The 20,799-nt window shown below is 37.5% G+C and overlaps 1 protein-coding gene across 1 annotated transcript in view; it reads left to right on the top strand.

Annotated features, from left to right (window-relative positions):
• The first annotated feature begins 10,907 nt into the window (after positions 1–10,907).
• PDE1A (phosphodiesterase 1A) overlaps positions 10,908–20,799 on the top strand; it is a 229,843-nt gene continuing 219,951 nt past the window's right edge. Inside the window, exon 1 of the mRNA XM_075831158.1 lies at positions 10,908–11,254. Within this exon, the coding sequence (XP_075687273.1) occupies positions 11,154–11,254 (101 nt within the window). The 5' untranslated portion in view covers positions 10,908–11,153. The remainder of the gene's footprint in view (positions 11,255–20,799) is intronic.

Below are 20,799 nucleotides of genomic sequence, written 5' to 3'. Positions count from 1 at the left end.
CGGCCCCTTTTCCTTGCTTGTGTTCCTTTGTATGTTTGTCGTGTTTGTCGTGCACTTACTGAGCGCAGGGACCGCCGCCCAGTTGTACCCCGTCGCCTAGGGCGGGTCGTTGCAAGTAGGCAGGGACAGAGTGGCGGGTAGATTAGGGCTCACTTGTCCGTCTCCCTACCCCCTGCCATTACAGAATTAAATTAAATTATGACATTTATTAATATATGAGATGCATTTATTAAGATCCTCTATGTTACCATTCCATAATAGGAACACATCGTCCACGTAGCGAAGCCATATATTTATATGTTATTTAAAGGGGCACTCAGTGATATATGTAGTTTTGAAAAAAGTCATGAAGATATTAGCGTAGCTTGGTGCTGCAGAGGACCCCATTGAGGTACCTTGCAGCTGTAGATTATATTCGTCATTAATTCTGAAGTAGTTTTTAGTCACTATGATATCGAGGAGGGATAGGATAAATTAGATTTTTTGGTTATTAAGTGTGGCATCTTCAGCTGTCATGCCTTCATTATAAGTAATATTAGTGTACAGGCTTTTAATGTCAAGTGTACATAATATGCTATGTGTATGAATGGGGATATTCGATATTTTATTTAAGAAGTCAGTAGTATCTCTAAGACAATTTGGTAACTTAGTAACAACTTTTTGTAAAAAGGAGTCGACGTAAATAGCTAGAGGCTGAAGGATGAAATTAATGCCTGATACTATAGGTCTTCCTGGTGGTTTATTAACATTTTTATGTATTTTAGGCAAGAGATAGAATATTGGTACTCTTGAATATTTATTAATGAGTACAGTTCTCAAATCTTGATCGATAATGCCTAATAAAAAAGGCATCCTCTATTATTACGTCGATCTCCTTTTTAAAGTTGATAGTTGGGTTGCCTTTTAATTTTTTATATATATTACAATCAGATAGATGTCTATTTCTGCAAAATCTTTTAAAATCGACAATAAAGTTAAAAGGTTTGGTATCTTGTGTTCGAACAAAACCGAGCCCTTTATTCAAAAGACTAGTTTTTGATTGTCAATATAGAAGATGAAATGTTGATAGCTAGTTCGTTTTTTTCTTGTAATTTGTTGCTTTAGTTTTTTGCTTTCGAAGGTTTTTGTTCCATGCTGGGAGTTTTGGTACTTTCGTTGGACGAATCCATTTCCTCTTGGGTATTGCTTTTTTGTGTTTTCTCTAAAAAATATGTATTTGTGGATTTAGGTTTCCTTGAAGTGGATCGCAGGGTCATTTGGCCATCTTGTTTTCTGTTATTTTTATTTCTTTTGTTATCAGTGGAAGAGTAGTCATCACTAGTATTGGATTTATACTATTTTTTTTTTTGTCTATTAAATTTTCTTTCTTCGGCCCAAGTATAAACTTTATTATGTTGGTAATCTAAAGTATCACACTCAAAATTATTCAGTTTACTTTGTAATATAGAATTTTTTTAGTTTTTCGATACATAGTTTAATATCCTCATGGACTTGATTGTAGACATTGATATCTGTAGTTTGTTTGAATTCGCTATCTAATTTCGATGTTTCTTTCTGAGCGGCATCAATCGCAATTTGTAGGTATTGTATAGGTAAATACATGAGATCGAGAGAATATCGATTGCTAAGGGCAAACCAACGTTGGTGATAGACGGTATCGTTTTTCAATAATATAGTGTTTAATGAACTCCTGAGTCCTCTTGGGATCCTTTGCACGTTGATACATTCTGTAAGTGTGGAAGCGTGGATTAATAAACTGGTTTCTTTTTTCTTTAGTTTTTGTTTCTTTGAATAGTCTATTTTAGTGTTTTCAGACACTTTGTAAAATGAGAACCCAGCTAATTCTGCCAGCTGTAGAATATCGGATCTTTCTGTCTCTGTGAATGTGTATGTCTCTGGATAATTTTCTGTAATTTTGGCTATATTTTCAAACGACATGATATATGTCGATAGTATAAACTTTTATTTGTTTATTTTGGTCTAGTGAAAGCTATAATAAATAGCATAAGGAAAAACGAAAATAGACCTTTAGGCGGGATTCACACGAACGGGTTGCGCCCGAGCCAAAGTGCCGGCCGGTAAAATCGGCCATTCTGCCCGGCCGGTTTGCATAAAGTTTTGCATCCGTGCCGGGCAGATCTGGACAGTGACATCAGCGGCAACTCCTGAAGGGGAATCCCCATGTGTTCGGGGATTCCGCTTCAGGAGTTTCCCCTGATGTCACTGCCCAGATATGGACAGAGACATCAAGCGCTCTGTCCAGGAGCGGAATCCCCGAAAACACGGGGATTCCGCTCCTTCAAGGAGCTAAAGTGCGGCTAGCACATAGCAGAGCGGGGAGATACCTCCCGGCTCTGCTATAGTGGCGTCGCTGCAGTAGTAGCAGCTGCTGCTGCTGCTAGCGGCGCCATCAAAGGTGTCGCCGGGCCAGGGCGCTTTTAAAACAAGCAGGGGAAGGGAGCCAGCGCAGTGTACAGTGTACACAGTGTACAGCGATGCCATTCGTCAGAATGGCATCAACTCCTCCTGCTCACATGCACTCTGTTCTGTGCGGAGGAGGAGGAGATAGAGCGACACATCCCGGTGATGGCCGTGTATTACCCGGCCCAATAGACTTCTATGGGAGTCGGGCGGCCGGGTACCCGGCCGAAGATAGAGCATGTCCTATTTTTTGACGGCCGGTTTCCCCGGCCGTCAAAAAATCGGTCGTGTGAATAGCCCCATTAGGGGTCTATTATTCCTAATGCAGCCGGGTGCCGGCCGATTTATGAACGGCCGGCACCCGGCCGGGAAACCCTGCCGTGTGAATGAGGCCTAATTGGCATATGGGTGTGACGTGCAAAAAAGACATTTTCAAAATCTTTAAGTAGCCAAGAGTATAAATATGTACGTATCCATTAAAGACAATCCTTTTAGCGAGGGAATTTTTTTAATATATTTTCCTTTAAATATTTTCAAAGTGATGTACAATAATATGCACTATAGCAATAGTGTATACTATAAGGGCATGGCCAGACTTGGCAGAATTGCTCTGGAATTCTGCTGCGGAAATCCGCAGCGGACATTTTCTCCATTGCTTTCCACACCTTTTTAGTTAGGTTCGTGCACACGTTGCGGAAAACTCCGCTGCGGACCATAGGCTGCGGTGCGGAATTTGGTGTCCGCAGCATACAATGGCTGTTGCGGAACGTGTAGCGGACTTGTTGCGGACTTATTGCAGAATTTCTCCATTGACTTCAATGGAGATTCAAAATTCCGCAATGAAATCCGCAGATGTTATGTGTGTTGCGTTGCGTATTGGTTTTACGAACAGGATATTTCTTCATTCTGGCTGGACCTATGTATTTCTAGGTCTATAGCCAGACTGAGATAAAATGTTTTAAAAGACAGCAGGAAGTACTCTTCACCTGAATATGCAACGGCTAATCCGCATCAAATTACTGCACATTTTAGGCAAAGCCGCAACAGAATCTGCAACACAGATTATGTGCGGCTTTGATGCGGACAGTGTCTACAGAAATACGCCACGTCTGGCCATGCCCTAAAGGTCAGAGTCACCCAATATGCTGGAATCCTGATATATAAGATCCTCCGGTAGATGTTGTCTTTTTCCAGATGGATCTGTGAGAGGAGTCCTGCAGAGATTCACGTTAGGAGACAGAAAAGGCGTCTGACTGCGCCAAGTGCTGGTGCGACGTTTCGGGGGTCCGCCCCCTTTTTCAAGCAATTAGCGTTACATCCGGTGCCAGTTTAAATAGAAGGCGTGCAGCTTGTGACCTAGTTAAGTACACAATTGATTTTTTTACACACTACATTTATTTATTTTTTGCTACATATATTGTGTTCAGGTGTATGGCGTTACATGTACCAGTATTTATTACAGCTGTGTCTGCCATATTTGCATCTCTGAAGAGTGTATGTGCCCTATCTTATCTGTCAAAATGTTAAGTTTAACACAAAGTAAGAAAGCTTTTGTGGTCTACCGTATATGAGAGAAATATCTTTGCATATAATTATGGTGTATATATAATGTTTAGATATTGTTCCTCTGGATGTTTTTATTTTTTATAGTTTTTATTTTACTGCCTGTTTTAGGTAATCTTTATTTAAATTGTATTTATGATTATGCACAATAATGTACGTGCATATATATATATATATATATATATACTGTATATATATATATATATATATATACAGTATATGTACGTTAGCCTGTGCACCTATACCTAAGTATACGCTAACAACAGGAATTCTAAAGGGACAGCCATAGGGCCCTTTAATGTATGGATAAAGATTGCATCACAGGATGTCCCTGTGATGCAATCAAAGGGGTAATCCCCCCATTTGCTTTCTTCTTGTATGCTGTGATCTGCCTTGATTGCAGCATACAAGGAATTAAATGAGGTTTTTCTGATCTCTGTCACTAGAGCAGAACTGAGGCTATGTACTTCACAGTGCCAGTGCCCACGCGATCAGAGTGCTGTAATAGTACGGCACATGTACTTTGCATACTCCTGCCTGTGCGGTACTATTACGGCCTAGGTCGTCAAGAGGTTAAAAAATGTATTAAAAAATTCAATACATTTCTCATTTGTTCCGCACAAATTTACTAATATACTAAACAAGGCCAGAGGAGGTTTGTCATATACAAAAATCACACACACATGTACATAGTAAGAAAAATATAAGGAGAGGAATGTGTAATTTCCTGCAATTTATAATTTGTGGTTAAACAATTGTAAACACATGCGTGCACACATACAAAACACACACATGCACACATATGTACACAGGCACATATACAATACACACATGCAGATACGCACATACATATTCATATAAAAAGATTTATAATAATAAAAAGAACAGGTTTTCTACAGAACACCCATGAGACATTTTGTCATAATCTGGTAAAAGCTTTCAACATAATGTACAGTTATTTTAACTGACTGCAACAACAACTTGGCATTAATGGACTTCGGTAAATCTAGGTCACCCTACAATAGAGAGAAGAAAGCTTATGTATAAACTCATCCCATCAAAGTGGATTCTTCATTTACTACTGCTAGATTCACTTTAAAACATTTTTGGAAACATTTTATATGCCGTCCATTGCCATTGGAGTGGCATGCTAACATAAGAAATGGGTTACTATTCTAAAGTTACTAAAATCCATAATAACGCTTTGTAGCACAAGGATTTACCATAAATTGAAATGGCTTAACAGATTTTCATGCTGAAAAGACAGAAGCCTCTGTAGTAAAATAGCAGCTTGACATATAAATACAGTATATACAGATGGGACCTAACATGCAGATCAAGGGTTTGACAGTTTTTGTTCAGTGATATAATAGCTTAAAATGTAGCAAAAGTATAAAGCAAGTAAAAGTAACTATCAGTTCAAAAAAATTTCTTACATCTCATAGTGATGTGTTGAGACCTACTGATCGCTAGACTAAAGTGAGAGAAACGTACATAGAAATGAGGCAGAAAAATACATAGAAACGAGACAAAAAGCTGATCATAGCCAAAGGGGCGCAGCGCTCCAGCCAAACGCTTCTGCCCCTTTGTTCTAGGGATCAGTGGGATTTCAGCACATAGACCACCACATCAAAACTTCTGTTATGTCATTATGACGTGTAAGTAGTTTTTTTTTAAAAGGAGTGACCTTTCAAGTTCTGCTCTTATGTGAAGTTTTCTTCTATTAAACCATTCCTTAGTAAAAAAAAATAAAAAAAAATATTGCTAGGGATTGTAACCCAACTTCTTAAAGAGGCTCTGTCACCACATTATAAGTGGCCTATATTGTACATGATGTGATCGGCGCTGTAATATAGATTACAGCAGTGTTTTTATTTACAAAAAACGATCATTTTTGAGTAATGACCTATATTAGCTTTATTCTAATGAGTTTCTCAATGGACAACTGGGCGTGTTTTACTATATGGCCAAGTGGGCGTTGTATAGAGGAGTGTATGACGCAGCCCAATCAGTGACCAATCAGCGTCATACACTTCTCTCCATTCATTTACACTGCAGATAGCGATATAGATATATCTCTATCTGCAGCCTCATACACACACTATAACGTTACTGCAGTGTCCTGACAATGAACATACATTACCTCCAGCCAAGATGTGATGTGTATTCAGAACCCTGACCACTTCTGTAGCGTCTCTGTGATTTACAGCATAGCAGGCGTTGTCTCGCGAGATTACCCTGTAAACTGTCATTCACAACGAGATCTCGCTGTGCTGTGCTGTAGTCTCACACAGACGCTACAGAAGTGGTCAGGATTCTGAATACACATCACATGCTGGCTGGAGGTAATGTCTATTCATTATCAGGACACTGCAGTAATGTTAGTGTGTGTTTATGTGGCTGCACATAGCGATATAGCTATATCGCTATCTGCAGTGTAAATTAATGGAGAGAAGTGTATGACGCTGATTGCTCACTGATTGGTCAGCGTCATACACTTCTCTCCACAACGCCCATTTGGTCATACAGTAAAACACGCCCAGTTGTCCATTGAGAAACTCATTAGCATAAATCTAATATAGGTCATAACTCCGTCAAAAATGATAATTTTTCTAAATAAAAAACACTGCTGTAATCTACATTACAGCGCCGATCATATCATGTACAATATAGGCCACTTATAATGTGGTGACAGAACCTCTTTAAGGCTCCTGAATGACAGGTCTGTCTATTCTCGCAGGTATACATCCAAAATTGCTTCATAACTAGGCAGATTTGTTATTCAAGAGTCTAGAAAAGTTAACCCCTTTCCCAACCTTCCCTGGTGAGTCGTTCCTGCAAACTGCCATACATGTGCGGCGCAGTGATGGATTAGGCTCAGCAGTTTAGCTTGCTCCATCCATAGCAGATGTGAGCTTTAACAACAAAACCTGAAAAACAATGGAGGATTTGCAGTTTTTTTCCCAGTTTCCCAGTACATTATAAAGTATTTTAAATGGTGCCAATAAAAATGACAACTCATTCTGCAAAAAACAAGCCCTCTTACAGCTATGTCGACGATATAATAAAAAAGTTATGGCTATTGGAATGCAGATAGGAAAAAGCGAAAATAAAAAAACGAAAAATGGCTGCGGTGACAAGGGGTTAATATATAGCAGTATCAGTAGCTTGGCATTGTAAGGTTTTTTTTAGTCTTTGATCTAGGGCTAATTCTTATGATTTTTTATGGTTTTTATCTCTGTATAATATCCTAAAATGAGCACAACACTGTCCGTACATTGGCCCTATCTATAATAATAAATAGTTCAATTCACATACATGTTTTTCTGCACAGACACACGCAATGCAGTAAAAATAAAAAGTTGATACGGGTGTGATTCTATAAAGAATAAGGTATAAAATAAAAAACCTTTATTAGTAAATTGTGATCGATTAAAAAAATCCAATGAAAGTGTAATGTATTGAGTGCAGGTGTCCCCTAAGGGTATGATCACACGACCCCTTTTCAGACGTAATGGAGGCGTTTTACGCCTCGAATTACGCCTAAAAAGACGGCTCCAATACGTCGGCAAACATCTGCCCATTGCTTGCAATGGGTCTTACATTGTTCTGTGCAGACGAGCTGTCATTTTACGCGTCGCTGTCAAAATACGCCGTGTAAAATGACGGCTCGTCAAAAGAAGTGCAGGACACTTCTTGGGACGTTTTTGGAGCCGTTTTCTCATAGACTCTAATAAAAACCAGCTCCAAAAACGGGCGTAAAAAACGCGGCGAAATACGCGAGTTGCTCAAAAAACGTCTGAAAATCAGGGGCTGTTTTCCCTTGAAAACAGCTCCGTATTTTGAGAAGTTTTTGACTCTGCGTGTGAACATACCCTAACTCTGAACTGAGAAACGTAATTCAGTCCGTATATTTTATAAATACTCCCACGCAATACTTACATACTTACATGCAAACACGAGTAGGGCAATTTTTCATCTAGCCCGTAATTTTTCTATCGCCAGTGCAAACACTGGTGAGTTGATGCTGTGATTGATACTTTCACATACAGAGTGTCAATACTTAACACTGTGGTACACAAAGGGTTAAAAAAAAAAATTTTTTTTTTTTTTTTTTTTTTTTCTTTTTTTTTTTTTTTTCTTCCTTAGTCCAGCAAACAATCTGCTCATATTATATTGGGTGGCTGTGACTTCTGGAGACAATGATTATTGCACGATACAGTATGTGCACCTATAGCACATAGAGATTAACAATACCATTTAGTCCACATTCAATTGTTTCCCTTTAATTATTTCATTAGTGCCCAGGGCATTTTTTACCATCGCAGAGTATTCATAAAATGTACGGACTGAATTACATCCTCAGTGCAGAGTTAGGGGACACCTGCACTCAATACATTACACTTTCATTGGATTTTTTAATCGATAACACTAACTGATTTACTAATAAAGGTTTTTTATTTTATACGTTATTCTTTATAGAACCACACATCTTTCCCGTATCAATTTATAGACATATATTGGTGGTGTACACATAGTGTGGTTCCTCTTGCTGCATTATTAGAATTACAATTTTGAGGGCAGTTGCCTACTTTATCTGTTTAGTAAAAATAAAAATCCAACATGCATTATTAGATACCGATTTGTGGCTGAGAATTTCTCAGGGAAGTCAATAGAGACTTAAAATAATCATATCCGTATTACATCCATTGGGACAATAGAAGATTCTATTGAGAATTTCTGAGAATATGTACGGACGTAAAAAGAAACGGATCCATTACGGATCCAACACGGTACTAACACGTATCTAATATGGATAAACGGCCGTCATACGGACATGCTTACAGAACTCCATACGGATGATGCAATAATTCTTACAGACATGTGAATCAGCCCTTACAAGTACATTCAGATACTTCTCTTCTAGTAATTCTCCCAGTTTAAGTGGATCGTCAGCTTAATATACTGTTCTATTTGCACGAGAAATAACAGAGAAATGATACAACGTAGAGTTCTAAGAAAAAATGCTCCAGAATCATTATTTTATGGGGTTTACAAGTATTTACTAAAACAAACATTTTGAGGAGAACTGACGGGTCCTATTTAAAGGCCACGATCACAACAGGTGAAATATAGTATTACATGGCGGCCATTACATTACATGCCAGGTCGGCAGAGCTGTCTGCGTTGACATAGAGAGGGTTCCCGAGAAAGGATCTCCACTTTATCATGTCCATATGCCCTGATATAGTATATGGACAAGAGTTGTTTTGTGAGGCAACCTCTTGAACCCGTAGATGCAGCAACATCTTTTTTCAGTATTTTCATCACCACATTTCAAGCCGTAACATTTACATTTTTCCCATTAACATAGCTGTATGAGGGCTTGTTTTTGCGTCACGAGTTGTATTTTTTAATAGCATGAGAAAGTAATGTGTTGAATAACTTTTATCAAGTTTTTTTTAAGAGGGATTGGGAAAAAAACAGCAATTCCACCATTTACTACTTTTGTACAATAAAAAAAACACTTAAAATCATATGCTTTTGCATCGCCAAATTTTGTGAGCCATAACTTTCTTGATTTTCTGTTGACAAAGCTTTATAAAAGCTTCTTCTTTTTTGCAGGACGAGTTGAAGTTTTTATTTTTACCATTTTGGGGTACATAGGATTTATTAATACATTTTTTTCCCCATTTTTTTGGAGGGGTAAACAAGAACCAGCAATTTTGACATTGATTTTTTTTTAATTGAGTTTTTACAGTGTTCATCGTGCAGGCTAAACAACTCATTAATTTTATAGTACGGTCTGTTGCGGTTGTGCAAATACCAATTCGATTTTTTTTCTCATAATAAAACATTTTGTAAGGGGAGATATGGTAACAAATAGTCATTAACTTTTGACTCACGCTGTACATCTACGTCGCTGTGTGCCGAGTACATCCTGCCTACACTGCAATTGTATAGTTTGTAGTAGATTTTTCCACATTTGTAAAGTAGATGCCCGACAGTCCGTGTGTGTAGGTCAGTCTGTAAGTTAAAATCTTCCATAGACTGTATTACACTCGTTTGACGTCATCTGCAGACAGAAACAGTGCTACTAATTTCATCCTCTATGTAATTTATGGTCCCAGAACTGAACCTTGAACCAATGTCCCACCAAAATCACAATCGGGAGGGCATACATTCCTTCCACCAATACAAATTTTTGATTAAAGTTCTGGAATCTAAATGAGTGATAAAATCTTCATCACTCTCACCAAAATATGTGTTGTTGTATTCTTCCTTTTATGTTACTGCAAACACTTTTTTTTCTCTGCTATACACATCAGGTGGAAAACAAATGCAAAGACCTGGCAACATTATAGAGTAATTTCAAAGCCCTTCTGACTCATGCAGACTTGTTTAGCTCGAACTATTTGTTTTTCTCTTTTTCGCAGCATGACCTAAAGGGTTTATTGGACAAATGGCGTACAGTAGGAGTTGCAGCTGCAACAGTGATCATTGGTGTAAGTGACCTTCACCTACTGTGGTGATGCCAAGAAGAGATGAATAATCATGGTCATGCAAGCATTTTAATATCATGTCCACTGGGATTAGCAGTATATCATTATTATAGCTCATATTTATCCATTAACTCATATTGTTGCACATCTACATATAAAATATGAAACATTGTGTCCTGCCCTGGGGGTCTCATCATTTTGGCTTGTATTTATTTCTTTGTATTCCTGTACTTCCCGTCCACAAATCTGTCTCTCGTGGAGAGCTTAAGTAATTCTCCTTTATTCTAAATGACAATGAATCCTTGGATATTGCAAAGTGCTTTTGTGCTTCAGTGAGCACAACTGTAAAACTGAACTGCATGTGGGAAGTGCTTGAGCGTACCGGCAGGCAGTGATATTCTTACCATCTTCCATGCACTGCTCATGCTTATCAGAGCAAGAGGATAGTTTACACGACACAATTCTAAAGGAGACAGAACAGTGGGAGTACCCATTAAGTTGCGTTCCATTTATTTATCTTTTTAATCCTTCACATCTTTCGTGGAATAGGTTCCGGTTTTGCTTCTGTTTACATGAATTGGTTTACTGGCGTACAATGGACTAAGGAATGCTTTTACTTGGTGGGAATTATTATCAATGTGACTGTTGCACCTTAAGGCACAAACAATGGATTCTACAGCGTCTGAATCCTTGGAAAATCAGTATACTTCGTCAAAATTAAAAAAAAAGGAATCAAATGATAAAATGGTCCAACGTTTGCAAGGAATGTGAGTATCATATGTTCCACTAATATTTTATCTCAATTGTTCAGTATTATTACTGGTATGTTAGAGATTTCACTTACACTGTTCCTATATCTGAAGTGGTTCCGTATCACTCAATTGTCTTATTACAATACAGTATGTTTGTTGAAATGCTGCTTTGATACAATCTCTGTTTAAAGGAGTTCTGTTTGGTTAAATACGTATGGCGAATGGTAAGTCTATGTAGTGCTCTAACTTTGTAATGTGCTTTAGGTTACAATTTCTTCATTGAGTGCTGACCATGAAGACTGGATGGGCGGGTGGACATGTTTGTTTTTTTAACTTGTAATTGGACATGGTTCAAACATTAATCTCAAAGTATATTTTAAGGTTACAGTTCAGTTTATTAAGCCACATTTATATAAGCATATGGAACATCCTTACAGGGAGTCATCTGCTTTACACCATTATTTTGTATATATGTCCTTTTAGGAGAAGTAGTGTTAATAAAGGGCAGTAAGTAAATATAGCTAAAAGTGGATTCCAGTGAAGCTCTTGTCTCTGGAAGACCATAGGTGTCCACTGAAAACATTAATCACCCTTTCATTTCAATAGGTGCCTTGTAATACTCCGTTCCCGCTGCATTGTACATGCAATAAAAATTAGCATGTACCCTGTGGCTTCCTGGCAGATAACAGCTAATTGTAGGGCTGCAGCCGTGAGGACCCACAAAAAGGAACCAAGAGTGTTCAAACCAGATAACGCCTTTAATTGCTTGACTAAATGTTTGTCAAGTAAACATGTCATCTTTGAAATATAATAGACTAGAATGCTTTCATACAGAACTTTATAAAAAATGTCAATATAAATGTCTTTACAACCATTTTATGGCTCCAATGCTTCTAAAATATCCTAATGATTGTGTCTATAGCTCCTATTTATGTGTCTCCATGGTAACAGACAACAAACAAACCTTGTGTAGTCTGATCCTGCAGTCATGCTCACTTCCATCTGTCCGTACTTTTTTCTAACCTATTGACTAAACACTAGCAAGAAGTAATGGATAGCTTAAAGGTTTTATGACTGCAGGATAATTTTAGATCAATTGGTAGCAATGCAAAAAATGATTTCAAAGGATTACATGCCCTTTACAGTAGCAATAGTTTTCTATGTAAGATATTAAATTTTTTCATGCATTTGTATTGGGCTTTCATTTAGATGAGCATTATTACTAGAGAAACATGGTCTATTGTACTGAAAAATTATTACATGAAAACTCCATACTGTTTATGTACCACTAATTGTAATTAGTTCCCTATGCTTGCTGCTTTGTTGCATGTTTTGTAGTTAGGAGTATGAGATTAAATAGCAAAGCAGGAACCAAATCATTTACTTAAATGAGTAAGAAAAGTTTATCTAAGCGTGTAACAGGATAAATAAAAAGTGAAATTGGGGATTATGGATTCAAATAGAACTTCCAAGTATTTATATTGATCAAACCTAATAAAATGATTTACTTGTATTAACCATTGAAAAAGTTGTATTAACAGTATGGCCACTTTCACATGTGGCGGAATTTTTCCGCTGCAAATGTTGGTGCAGATTCGGGGTAATTACGCACCAACATTTGCATATTTGACAGGTAATTCAGATGTTGCAGATATCACAGCGGACTTGCCACAGATTTCCGTTTTTGTATTGCAAAGGCTGAAATCCACAGTGAAATTCCGCTGCTTCTCCGCAACATAATGTTCCGCACAGTTATTTTCCACAAAGTTTCCTAAAAATGTATAGAAAAAAATATAAATAACGGCTGCTGCAGAATTCCACTGTGGACAGTCCGCAGTGGAATTCCACCGCAATTCTGCCACGTCTGAACGTGGCCTAAACGTAAAGAGATAATGTAAAGGAAATCATTCACCTATATTTTTTTTAGTGAATAAAACCAGCTAGTCAAATATACTCTTTTTTTTCCTAATCTGTATTTATTTTCTGATTTGTATTTCCTGTACATTATTATGTGGGCCACCATCTTGCCTGAGCTGCCGCTCTGCGAACAACAGTTCGGAAAGTTTCTTTACAGCATTCAACTGGACAAAGGAAACCTCAGTCAGAAGATGACTTATTAATTTCTATGGGAGAGTGTTGTGGGCATGCTCTGTGATCTGTGCAGAGGTCACTGTATATGGAGGAGGATTCTTAGGGAAGTCAATGGTGTGACTCTTTGTTAAATGCCTCCAGCCTTATAATGGAGGTTTTACCTTTCATTGTAATCCTGCCTGACATGACTGCTGAACGTGAGCTCTACAAAACAAGTTACAGACTGCAAACAAACCCTGTGAGTAGTCTGATTCTGTAGTCATACTCCTGGCTCCAACTTCTTGCTAACGTACATTCGGTAATAATAATACTAATAATATTAGTATTAGAAAGTTCCTTCCTAGGGATTCTCAATTTGGGTCCATCTCTACCTAATAAAATAGAACCCCATGAAACAAATCAAAAGAGCTCTTGTTCCCTATGGACTACCTTCAATGATTTATTCCTGTGTGCCAAATTCCCTTCTACTAGTTAGACTTGTCCTAAAAGGGCATTTTATTATACTCTTTTTTTCACTTTCACCTAAAGTAAAAACAAAACCTCAAAATGCTAAAAGATGTAATATAATAAAGGTAGTAGTTTCACAAAATATGAACACTTTATATTGGTCCAGAAGTTTTCCTGTGGCAAACAATATAAGGCCTTATTCACACGAGTGTGTCTGTTTTACGTGGGCAAAAAATGCTGCGTCTTGCGCGCGCAAAAGCTCAGTGTGGTAACTGTATATGGTGCGTGGCTGCGTGATTTTCGTGCAGTCGCCATCATTATGACACTCTGTTTTTATGTTTACAAACATAAAAGCAGAAGGTGCTTTTCTGTTTTCATTCATTCTTTTTACTACTGTTGCGCAAATCACACGCGGCACCCGGAAGTGCTTCCGTGTGCCGAGCGCGATTTGCACGCACCCATTGACTTCAATGGGTGCGTGCTGCGCGAAACACGGACAAGTATAGGACATGTCGTGAGTTTTACGCAGCGCACATACGCTGTGTAAAATTCACTGACAGTCTAAACGGCCCCATTCACTAACATAGGTCCGTGCGAAGCGCGTGAAAATCACGCGCGTATCACGGATGTATAACACGTTCGTGTGAATAAGGTCTCACTGTCTTTATGTCTCCTAAAGAAATGGCATTAGAGGAGAGACTGACCTTTTAGCACCTTTTAACGTCTGATGGAAATATTAGAATACGGAGGTTTTTTTGGTGCTGTTATTTAGATGTTTTTTTAGCCAGTTTTCCTTAAAATAAATACTTAAGAATAGTTTACATGTTTTATCTGCATGTTTCTTTTCTAATTTTGAAAAGTTATAAAATGGAAAATTTAACAATAAAGCACAAGAGAGTAAATTCTTTGTAAATTGTTATTTACTATAACTTTGAGAAGTTGCGACCATCTTCGAACATTTCGCTAGCTGTAGCACACTTGATTATGTTGGTTTAATGCTAACTTCAAATGTCTATTTTTTTAAAGAGATACTTCAAAAACAAAGCATGATTATAGACAGCAGTGTGGGTCCCAATAATCTGCAACTGCTTATTTAGTTAATTGATTGATTTTTTTATTATTTATTTGTCAAATATAATTTAAGTGAACCTGTCATTAGATTTTAGGACACTACATGTCGTGATGCTTCTGGGTGTAGCGTCCTAAACATGACCCTCTCAAAACTGTCTGTTTTATAACTTTGTCTAAAAAGAAGTTATAGTACAACGTACTGTATGTAAATGACCAGAGAAGAGACTTGAGATGAGTCCAGCGGCATCCTGCACATGCTCAGATGCAGCCGAGGCCAGTACACCTGGACTCATCGCAAGACTCTTTTCTAATAATTTACATACTGCGCACTCTGTAGTATAACTTATTTTTAGACAAAAATCTAAAACAGACAGTCTTGAGAGGGGCATGTTTAGGGCGCTAAACCTCAGTAGTATAATGACATTCTGGTGGTGTAGTGCCTTAAAATTTAGTGACAGCTTCCTGTTACGTAAACTATCAAGCCCAGCATCATGAGAATGTCACAGCTATGGTTATAATGTTGTATGATTATTAGATTGGATAATCCCCCAGACGGCCAAAAATACCAGCTAAAAAACAAACGGTGAATACATTTTATAAGCATTTATTTATTTTACTTATTAATTACATCCAATTTTTGGATGCTGTTTTTGGTTTTTACTCATTGTTTATGAGAATAATTTTTTTAATTTCTTTCAAATTTATAAATACAAAAATAAAAATGTTTATGAGCATGTTGGAGGTATTTATTATTATTTATGTTTAGTTTTTTTTAAACTTCCCTGTGGGACACCATTTTAATGCCACACACATTGTTCCTACATTGTCTGTATAAACAGTGCCACAGGGTATGTGTGCTTTATGATAGCTTACATTTTTGGGATTTAATGGACAGAAACGTGTCCATAGACTAATCAATATAGTCTCCAAGAAGAGATGGCGTACAGTCCCCTCCACAGAGACTAAGGAGTGGAAGGAGTAATGCATAAAGAGCCAGATCTAAGTTTATAACATAGTGTTGCTACCCTGCCTTATTAAGGCCTCCAGCAGCACAATAAATCTGTAATCTCTCAATAAATCCCCCAACCTCTAATGACAATAAGATTACTCTTCTGACTGGCCCCAGACTACACAGCAAAGCTGAAAGGTGAGTTTTAGAAGAATATAAAATGTCAGTTCCAGTAGATAGTGTCAGTGCTCCAGTGGCTAGTTAAAATCTAGAATATTTCAGGATTTTTGATCAAATGTAAAAAACAAATGTAAAAAAAATATGTTTAGAAAAAAAACACCTGATTTAAATAATATATAATTTTTACTTTAAGAGATTTAACTCAGATCCCCTACATGTTTTATAAAGTTAGTCCCCCAGAGGAGTACTAGAAAGGGTTTTTTTTTAACTTGTATAATTAATTCATTTTTGGATCCTGAGATATCCCTTAAAATATCAGACAAATAGTAATACAAAACGGATACTTACATATTATGTACAAAGTTCTAGAAAACCCAGAGGAAACCTTAACTGTACCACTAACTTAGAAAACAGAGGGCTATGGCAAAAACATATTTAAGGTGCTTCGCCGTGGTGCCTAAGAGTGGCCAATGGTGTACAAGTTAACAGTATGAGATGTGCGCAATATCAATGACAGAAGGTGGGCCCTGGCACACATTTTGCCCAGGGGCAGGGGAGCATAACGATGCACCATATTTTCTCGAAAATCATTGAACACAAGTTTTAAGTGTACCTCCAACTTCATTCTGTAAATTAATTATCCTACCATAACATTCCTCTCCCTAAGGCTAGATTCACACTAGAGTCTATGGAGGAATGAGTGAAGCGTGAAAAAAATAGGACATCTCCTATTTTCTCATGGACCCCTCACACGGTCCGTTGGAACAACGGCCGTGTGAACGGCCACATTGAAATATATAGGTCTGTGTGACGGCCGTTGTGTCAACGGCCGTCACACGGACGTTTAACACGTTTGTCTGAATAACAGGCCTAAGACAATTCCAACTACGCCTCCATTGTACCACTTACAGATGTTGTCGTCTTTACCTTGACTTTTAAGTCAAGTTAAAGATGGCTACATCCGTACATGTTTCTGGGCGTAAATAAAGTCATTTGCCCAGGAAATTGCCTAAATTAGTAATTGAAGCAGCAGTAGCATCACTAAGACCAGGGCTACACCTAGACTTTTTGTATTTCTACTGATTGATTTTAACTATTGAGCTACAGCTGCAGTCCCAATGAAAACATTGAGTTGTATGCAATCTTGTGGACTGCAGCTGTCACTCAATAGATAAAATCAATCAGTGGCACTACAAAAAGTTTCAGTGTAGCCCTGGCCTTACACTATATAAACAGAAAGTAAATAATAGGTAAACTTGCATCAAAACACTGACCAACAGTGATTCCCTCCTTTTAACACAATGTTAAAGGGATTTATCAGCAATCGATGTCTGATCGGTGAGCGTCCGACTCTCGACACACCCGCCATTCAGCTGTTTTGAGGGGGCCCAGGCACTCGTGCGAGTGCTACTACACCCGTTATTGCTCACGTTGCTCTGAACTATCAAAGGCCGACACAATTGTAGCAGCGGTTCACAGTATTAATGCCTTCTCTTATTCAAATAAATAGAAACAGAGATTTGGAGATTTGGATTACAAAATTATCAACCTATTAATATAAAAAAAAAAAAATTGTGTTTAACGGTTGATTTATCTTTAAGACCTTACAAAGCAGAAAATAATGAACTTATTTGTGAAGCATGTGACTACTGTATTTGTCAGACCAAAAATAATTAACACATTGTTATATTGTTATGGGAACATTGTTATTTTTTACTATACAGTAAAGAATACAGAATACAGTCCATATTGCTTGCAAAGTATGATCCACCATTTAGCAAACCTGTAATGCCCAGTTATTTATTCAAGGAATATTCTGCTGAAAGATGCTTGGCTTTATATTTCATGTACTGTATGTATCCATGGCAATGAATTGTCTGGGAAATATATGCTAAATTAACTGAAACAAATTAACTTTAAAAGTTCCTTTTTTTATACTTCAACTACTTGATCTAGCCTAATCATTGCCGTAGCTACCAATATATACTATAAATTGCTATAGCTAACTTTTCTGTATTCTTTGTGCATTCACATATTACAATTGCATCCAATCGGTTCTTTTTTGCCGGAGTCGGACACAACTGATTCCGCACCTATGTCCTGCAGTGTTTCTCTGTCCAGCTTAGGCAAACATCTGGCATCACGTCTGATGCCACCGGAGACAAAGCTGACCCCATAGGAAACTATGGGATCAGTTTCAGCATCAGTTTTTGCACTATATGTCAGAGGGAAAAGAGACTGGAGGTCCGGACATACTGTATGTGGCAGGAGCCAGTAGTGTATGATATTATTATAGGTGCTATCTGAGACCTGTGTATGATTGCTATCTATCCCTTATTCACAGTCTGTAAAGTTAAAAGCTATGTACACCTTTGAGGGTATTTTTTTTTTTAATAAATAGATTAGTGTAACTTTGTAATTAGTCTTTATTAAAAAAATCTTTTTACTTTTGGAGATACAGCTGTTCTTTATTCTCTATACAGAACAGTTGTATCGTTTGTTTTACAATGAACCCGTCAGTCCCGCAGACCTGACAGGTTCAGTGTCTGACACGTGGGATTCACCTGTAAACTAACACATCTAAGTTCATAAAATAAATATTTGGGCAGTTGCCATAATAAAACATAAATAAAAATGTGCCTGTGATTATTTTAAAATCAGAGGGGCTTGTGCAGGTTATTGAGATTGTAATTACATTCATCTTACATTTCACAGTAAATGATTCTAATGTGTTATTAGTATTTTGAGCTATAGCCATATATACTAATAACTTTTATGATTTAGTTTTGATTTCGATTTTTTTATATAACTTTTGACTGTCTATGATTTTTTGCTAAGTTCAGAAAAAATTAAAAAAAGAAGGCTGGCAACGTTGGTGCTCTGTTGCTATTTTCCGGTGAATGGGGGAAAAGCAATTGAACTGGTCCTCTTCAATATAACTTCTTGCAACCATTTGTCCTCATAGGAGGCATTTTTGAGTATGAAATATCATAAAACTGCCCAAATAGAACCTTTACTTTAAGTCTCTTAATTTGAATGAACAAATAGTGTTACTTTTTGTAAGATCTTTATCTAGTTAGAATTTATTCCAAGAAAAGGAGGGAAAATCTCCAGTAGAACCTCTTGTAGACTGGTCACTTGTGCAAAACAAACCCCTTCACAACGGCTAAGGACCTGCAGGTACATCCGGTTGCCATATGAGAAGTGGTGCATCGTCTACAGTGCAGCTTTTCTTGTACAAATCTGATCTATATGCAAAAATTACCAGAAGAAAACTTTCCTGATCTATTCAAGAACATCAACTTCTCAAATATGCTAAGACACAGAAAGGAGCATATGAGGTGGGACATTATGGCCGCTGATCCCGCTTGTTGAATCTGTCTGATGCGTAATCACACTCTGTGTGCTTTGTTGTGTTCCCAGACTTGGACTCTAGACTTTTATTTCCTATGGGACTGCACCACTTGCCCGGTGGTGCTTACTGCCTTTGACATGGAGGTCAGGGTCTCTATAGACAGAGCCTCAGTTGCAGATTGTACCTCTCACGGCCCATAGCCACTGGGAGAGGTGCTTATTTGGTGGAGGTGGAGATAAGAGGGATGGACCGCAGCCCTAATAGTTCTGGACATGCCGAGTGCACTTTGTGGCGAAACGTATAATTTACTTCCACTGGATTGTTGACTATATTCCTGTCTTTTTTTTTTTTTTACTTTTTACAGTTTGATGAACAATTAGAAGAACGTTGAAAAGACAATTCCTATAAAGAAACAATATTATTTTATCTCCCAGTAAACAAAACCCTAATCCTTTCAATAATAAAAGGAAATCATTGGAAACGTCTCAACCATACCTCATAACAGTGATATGGCATGGTCTGAAGAAATAAACATTGAATTTAGATATATTTGGGGGGAACAAGGAGCATTTCAAGAAAAGGACACCTTGCAAACTGTTAAGCACGGGGGTTGCTCTGTTACTCTAGAGTTGTGAGAAAATATTGTGCAGATTAAAGACTGGATGCCACTAAATATCAACAAATCTGGAAGTTAATGTCCCACAAATATTAAGGTTTTGGAATGATCCTCACAGTTCCCAGATGTGACTATTATTGAAAATTTTGGCTACATCTCAAACATGCCGTGGATGCAAGACAAACAAAGAACATGTATGAACCAGAAGTGTTCTGCAAAGTAGCCAGGGAAGAAAAATCCTAAAGCAAGAATACAAAGTCTGATAGGTACTACAGTTGTGCAACTAAGTATTGAGTGACAAACTTGAATAAGACATACACCGGACACATGCAAGTATACAAGGGTAATTTATTTAATGATTGGGTGAGGCTTATCACATCAGATTAATGGCTACATTTATTATCGGGACTTGGCATCTCAGAGGCCAGATTTAATGTTTATCAGTTTTAATAGGAGTATTAGTAAATTTCATTTCTGCTCATCGTCCAAGTATCTCAATTTAATCGAACAGATTAAGACTTTGGATTGGATCATACCCTCATATATATGGATGACAGTTCACAATCTTAGCGAAATGTAATCAAAATTCAGAAAAAATAAATCAATATAAATGAAGAGATTAGAGAAAAGCCATTAATACTTTACTGAGTGGAATCACTAGAATCTCATTGTAAGCTACAGTATGTGAATCTTGGTAAGTACAGATCATTTTAACTATTCACCCACATTTATTTGAAGCTGTTTTACAAATCACTTTCAGTAAATTAAAGAGGTCTTCCTTACATCAGCCCACGCAGTTCAGTAATTAATTGCAAACAGGTGCACATTAGCTTGATAAATGGCTTCCATTC

The sequence above is a fragment of the Rhinoderma darwinii genome, chromosome 6, assembly GCF_050947455.1.
Source record: "Rhinoderma darwinii isolate aRhiDar2 chromosome 6, aRhiDar2.hap1, whole genome shotgun sequence".
NCBI lineage: Eukaryota > Metazoa > Chordata > Amphibia > Anura > Rhinodermatidae > Rhinoderma > Rhinoderma darwinii.
This window is presented reverse-complemented; position numbering and strand designations above follow the sequence as displayed.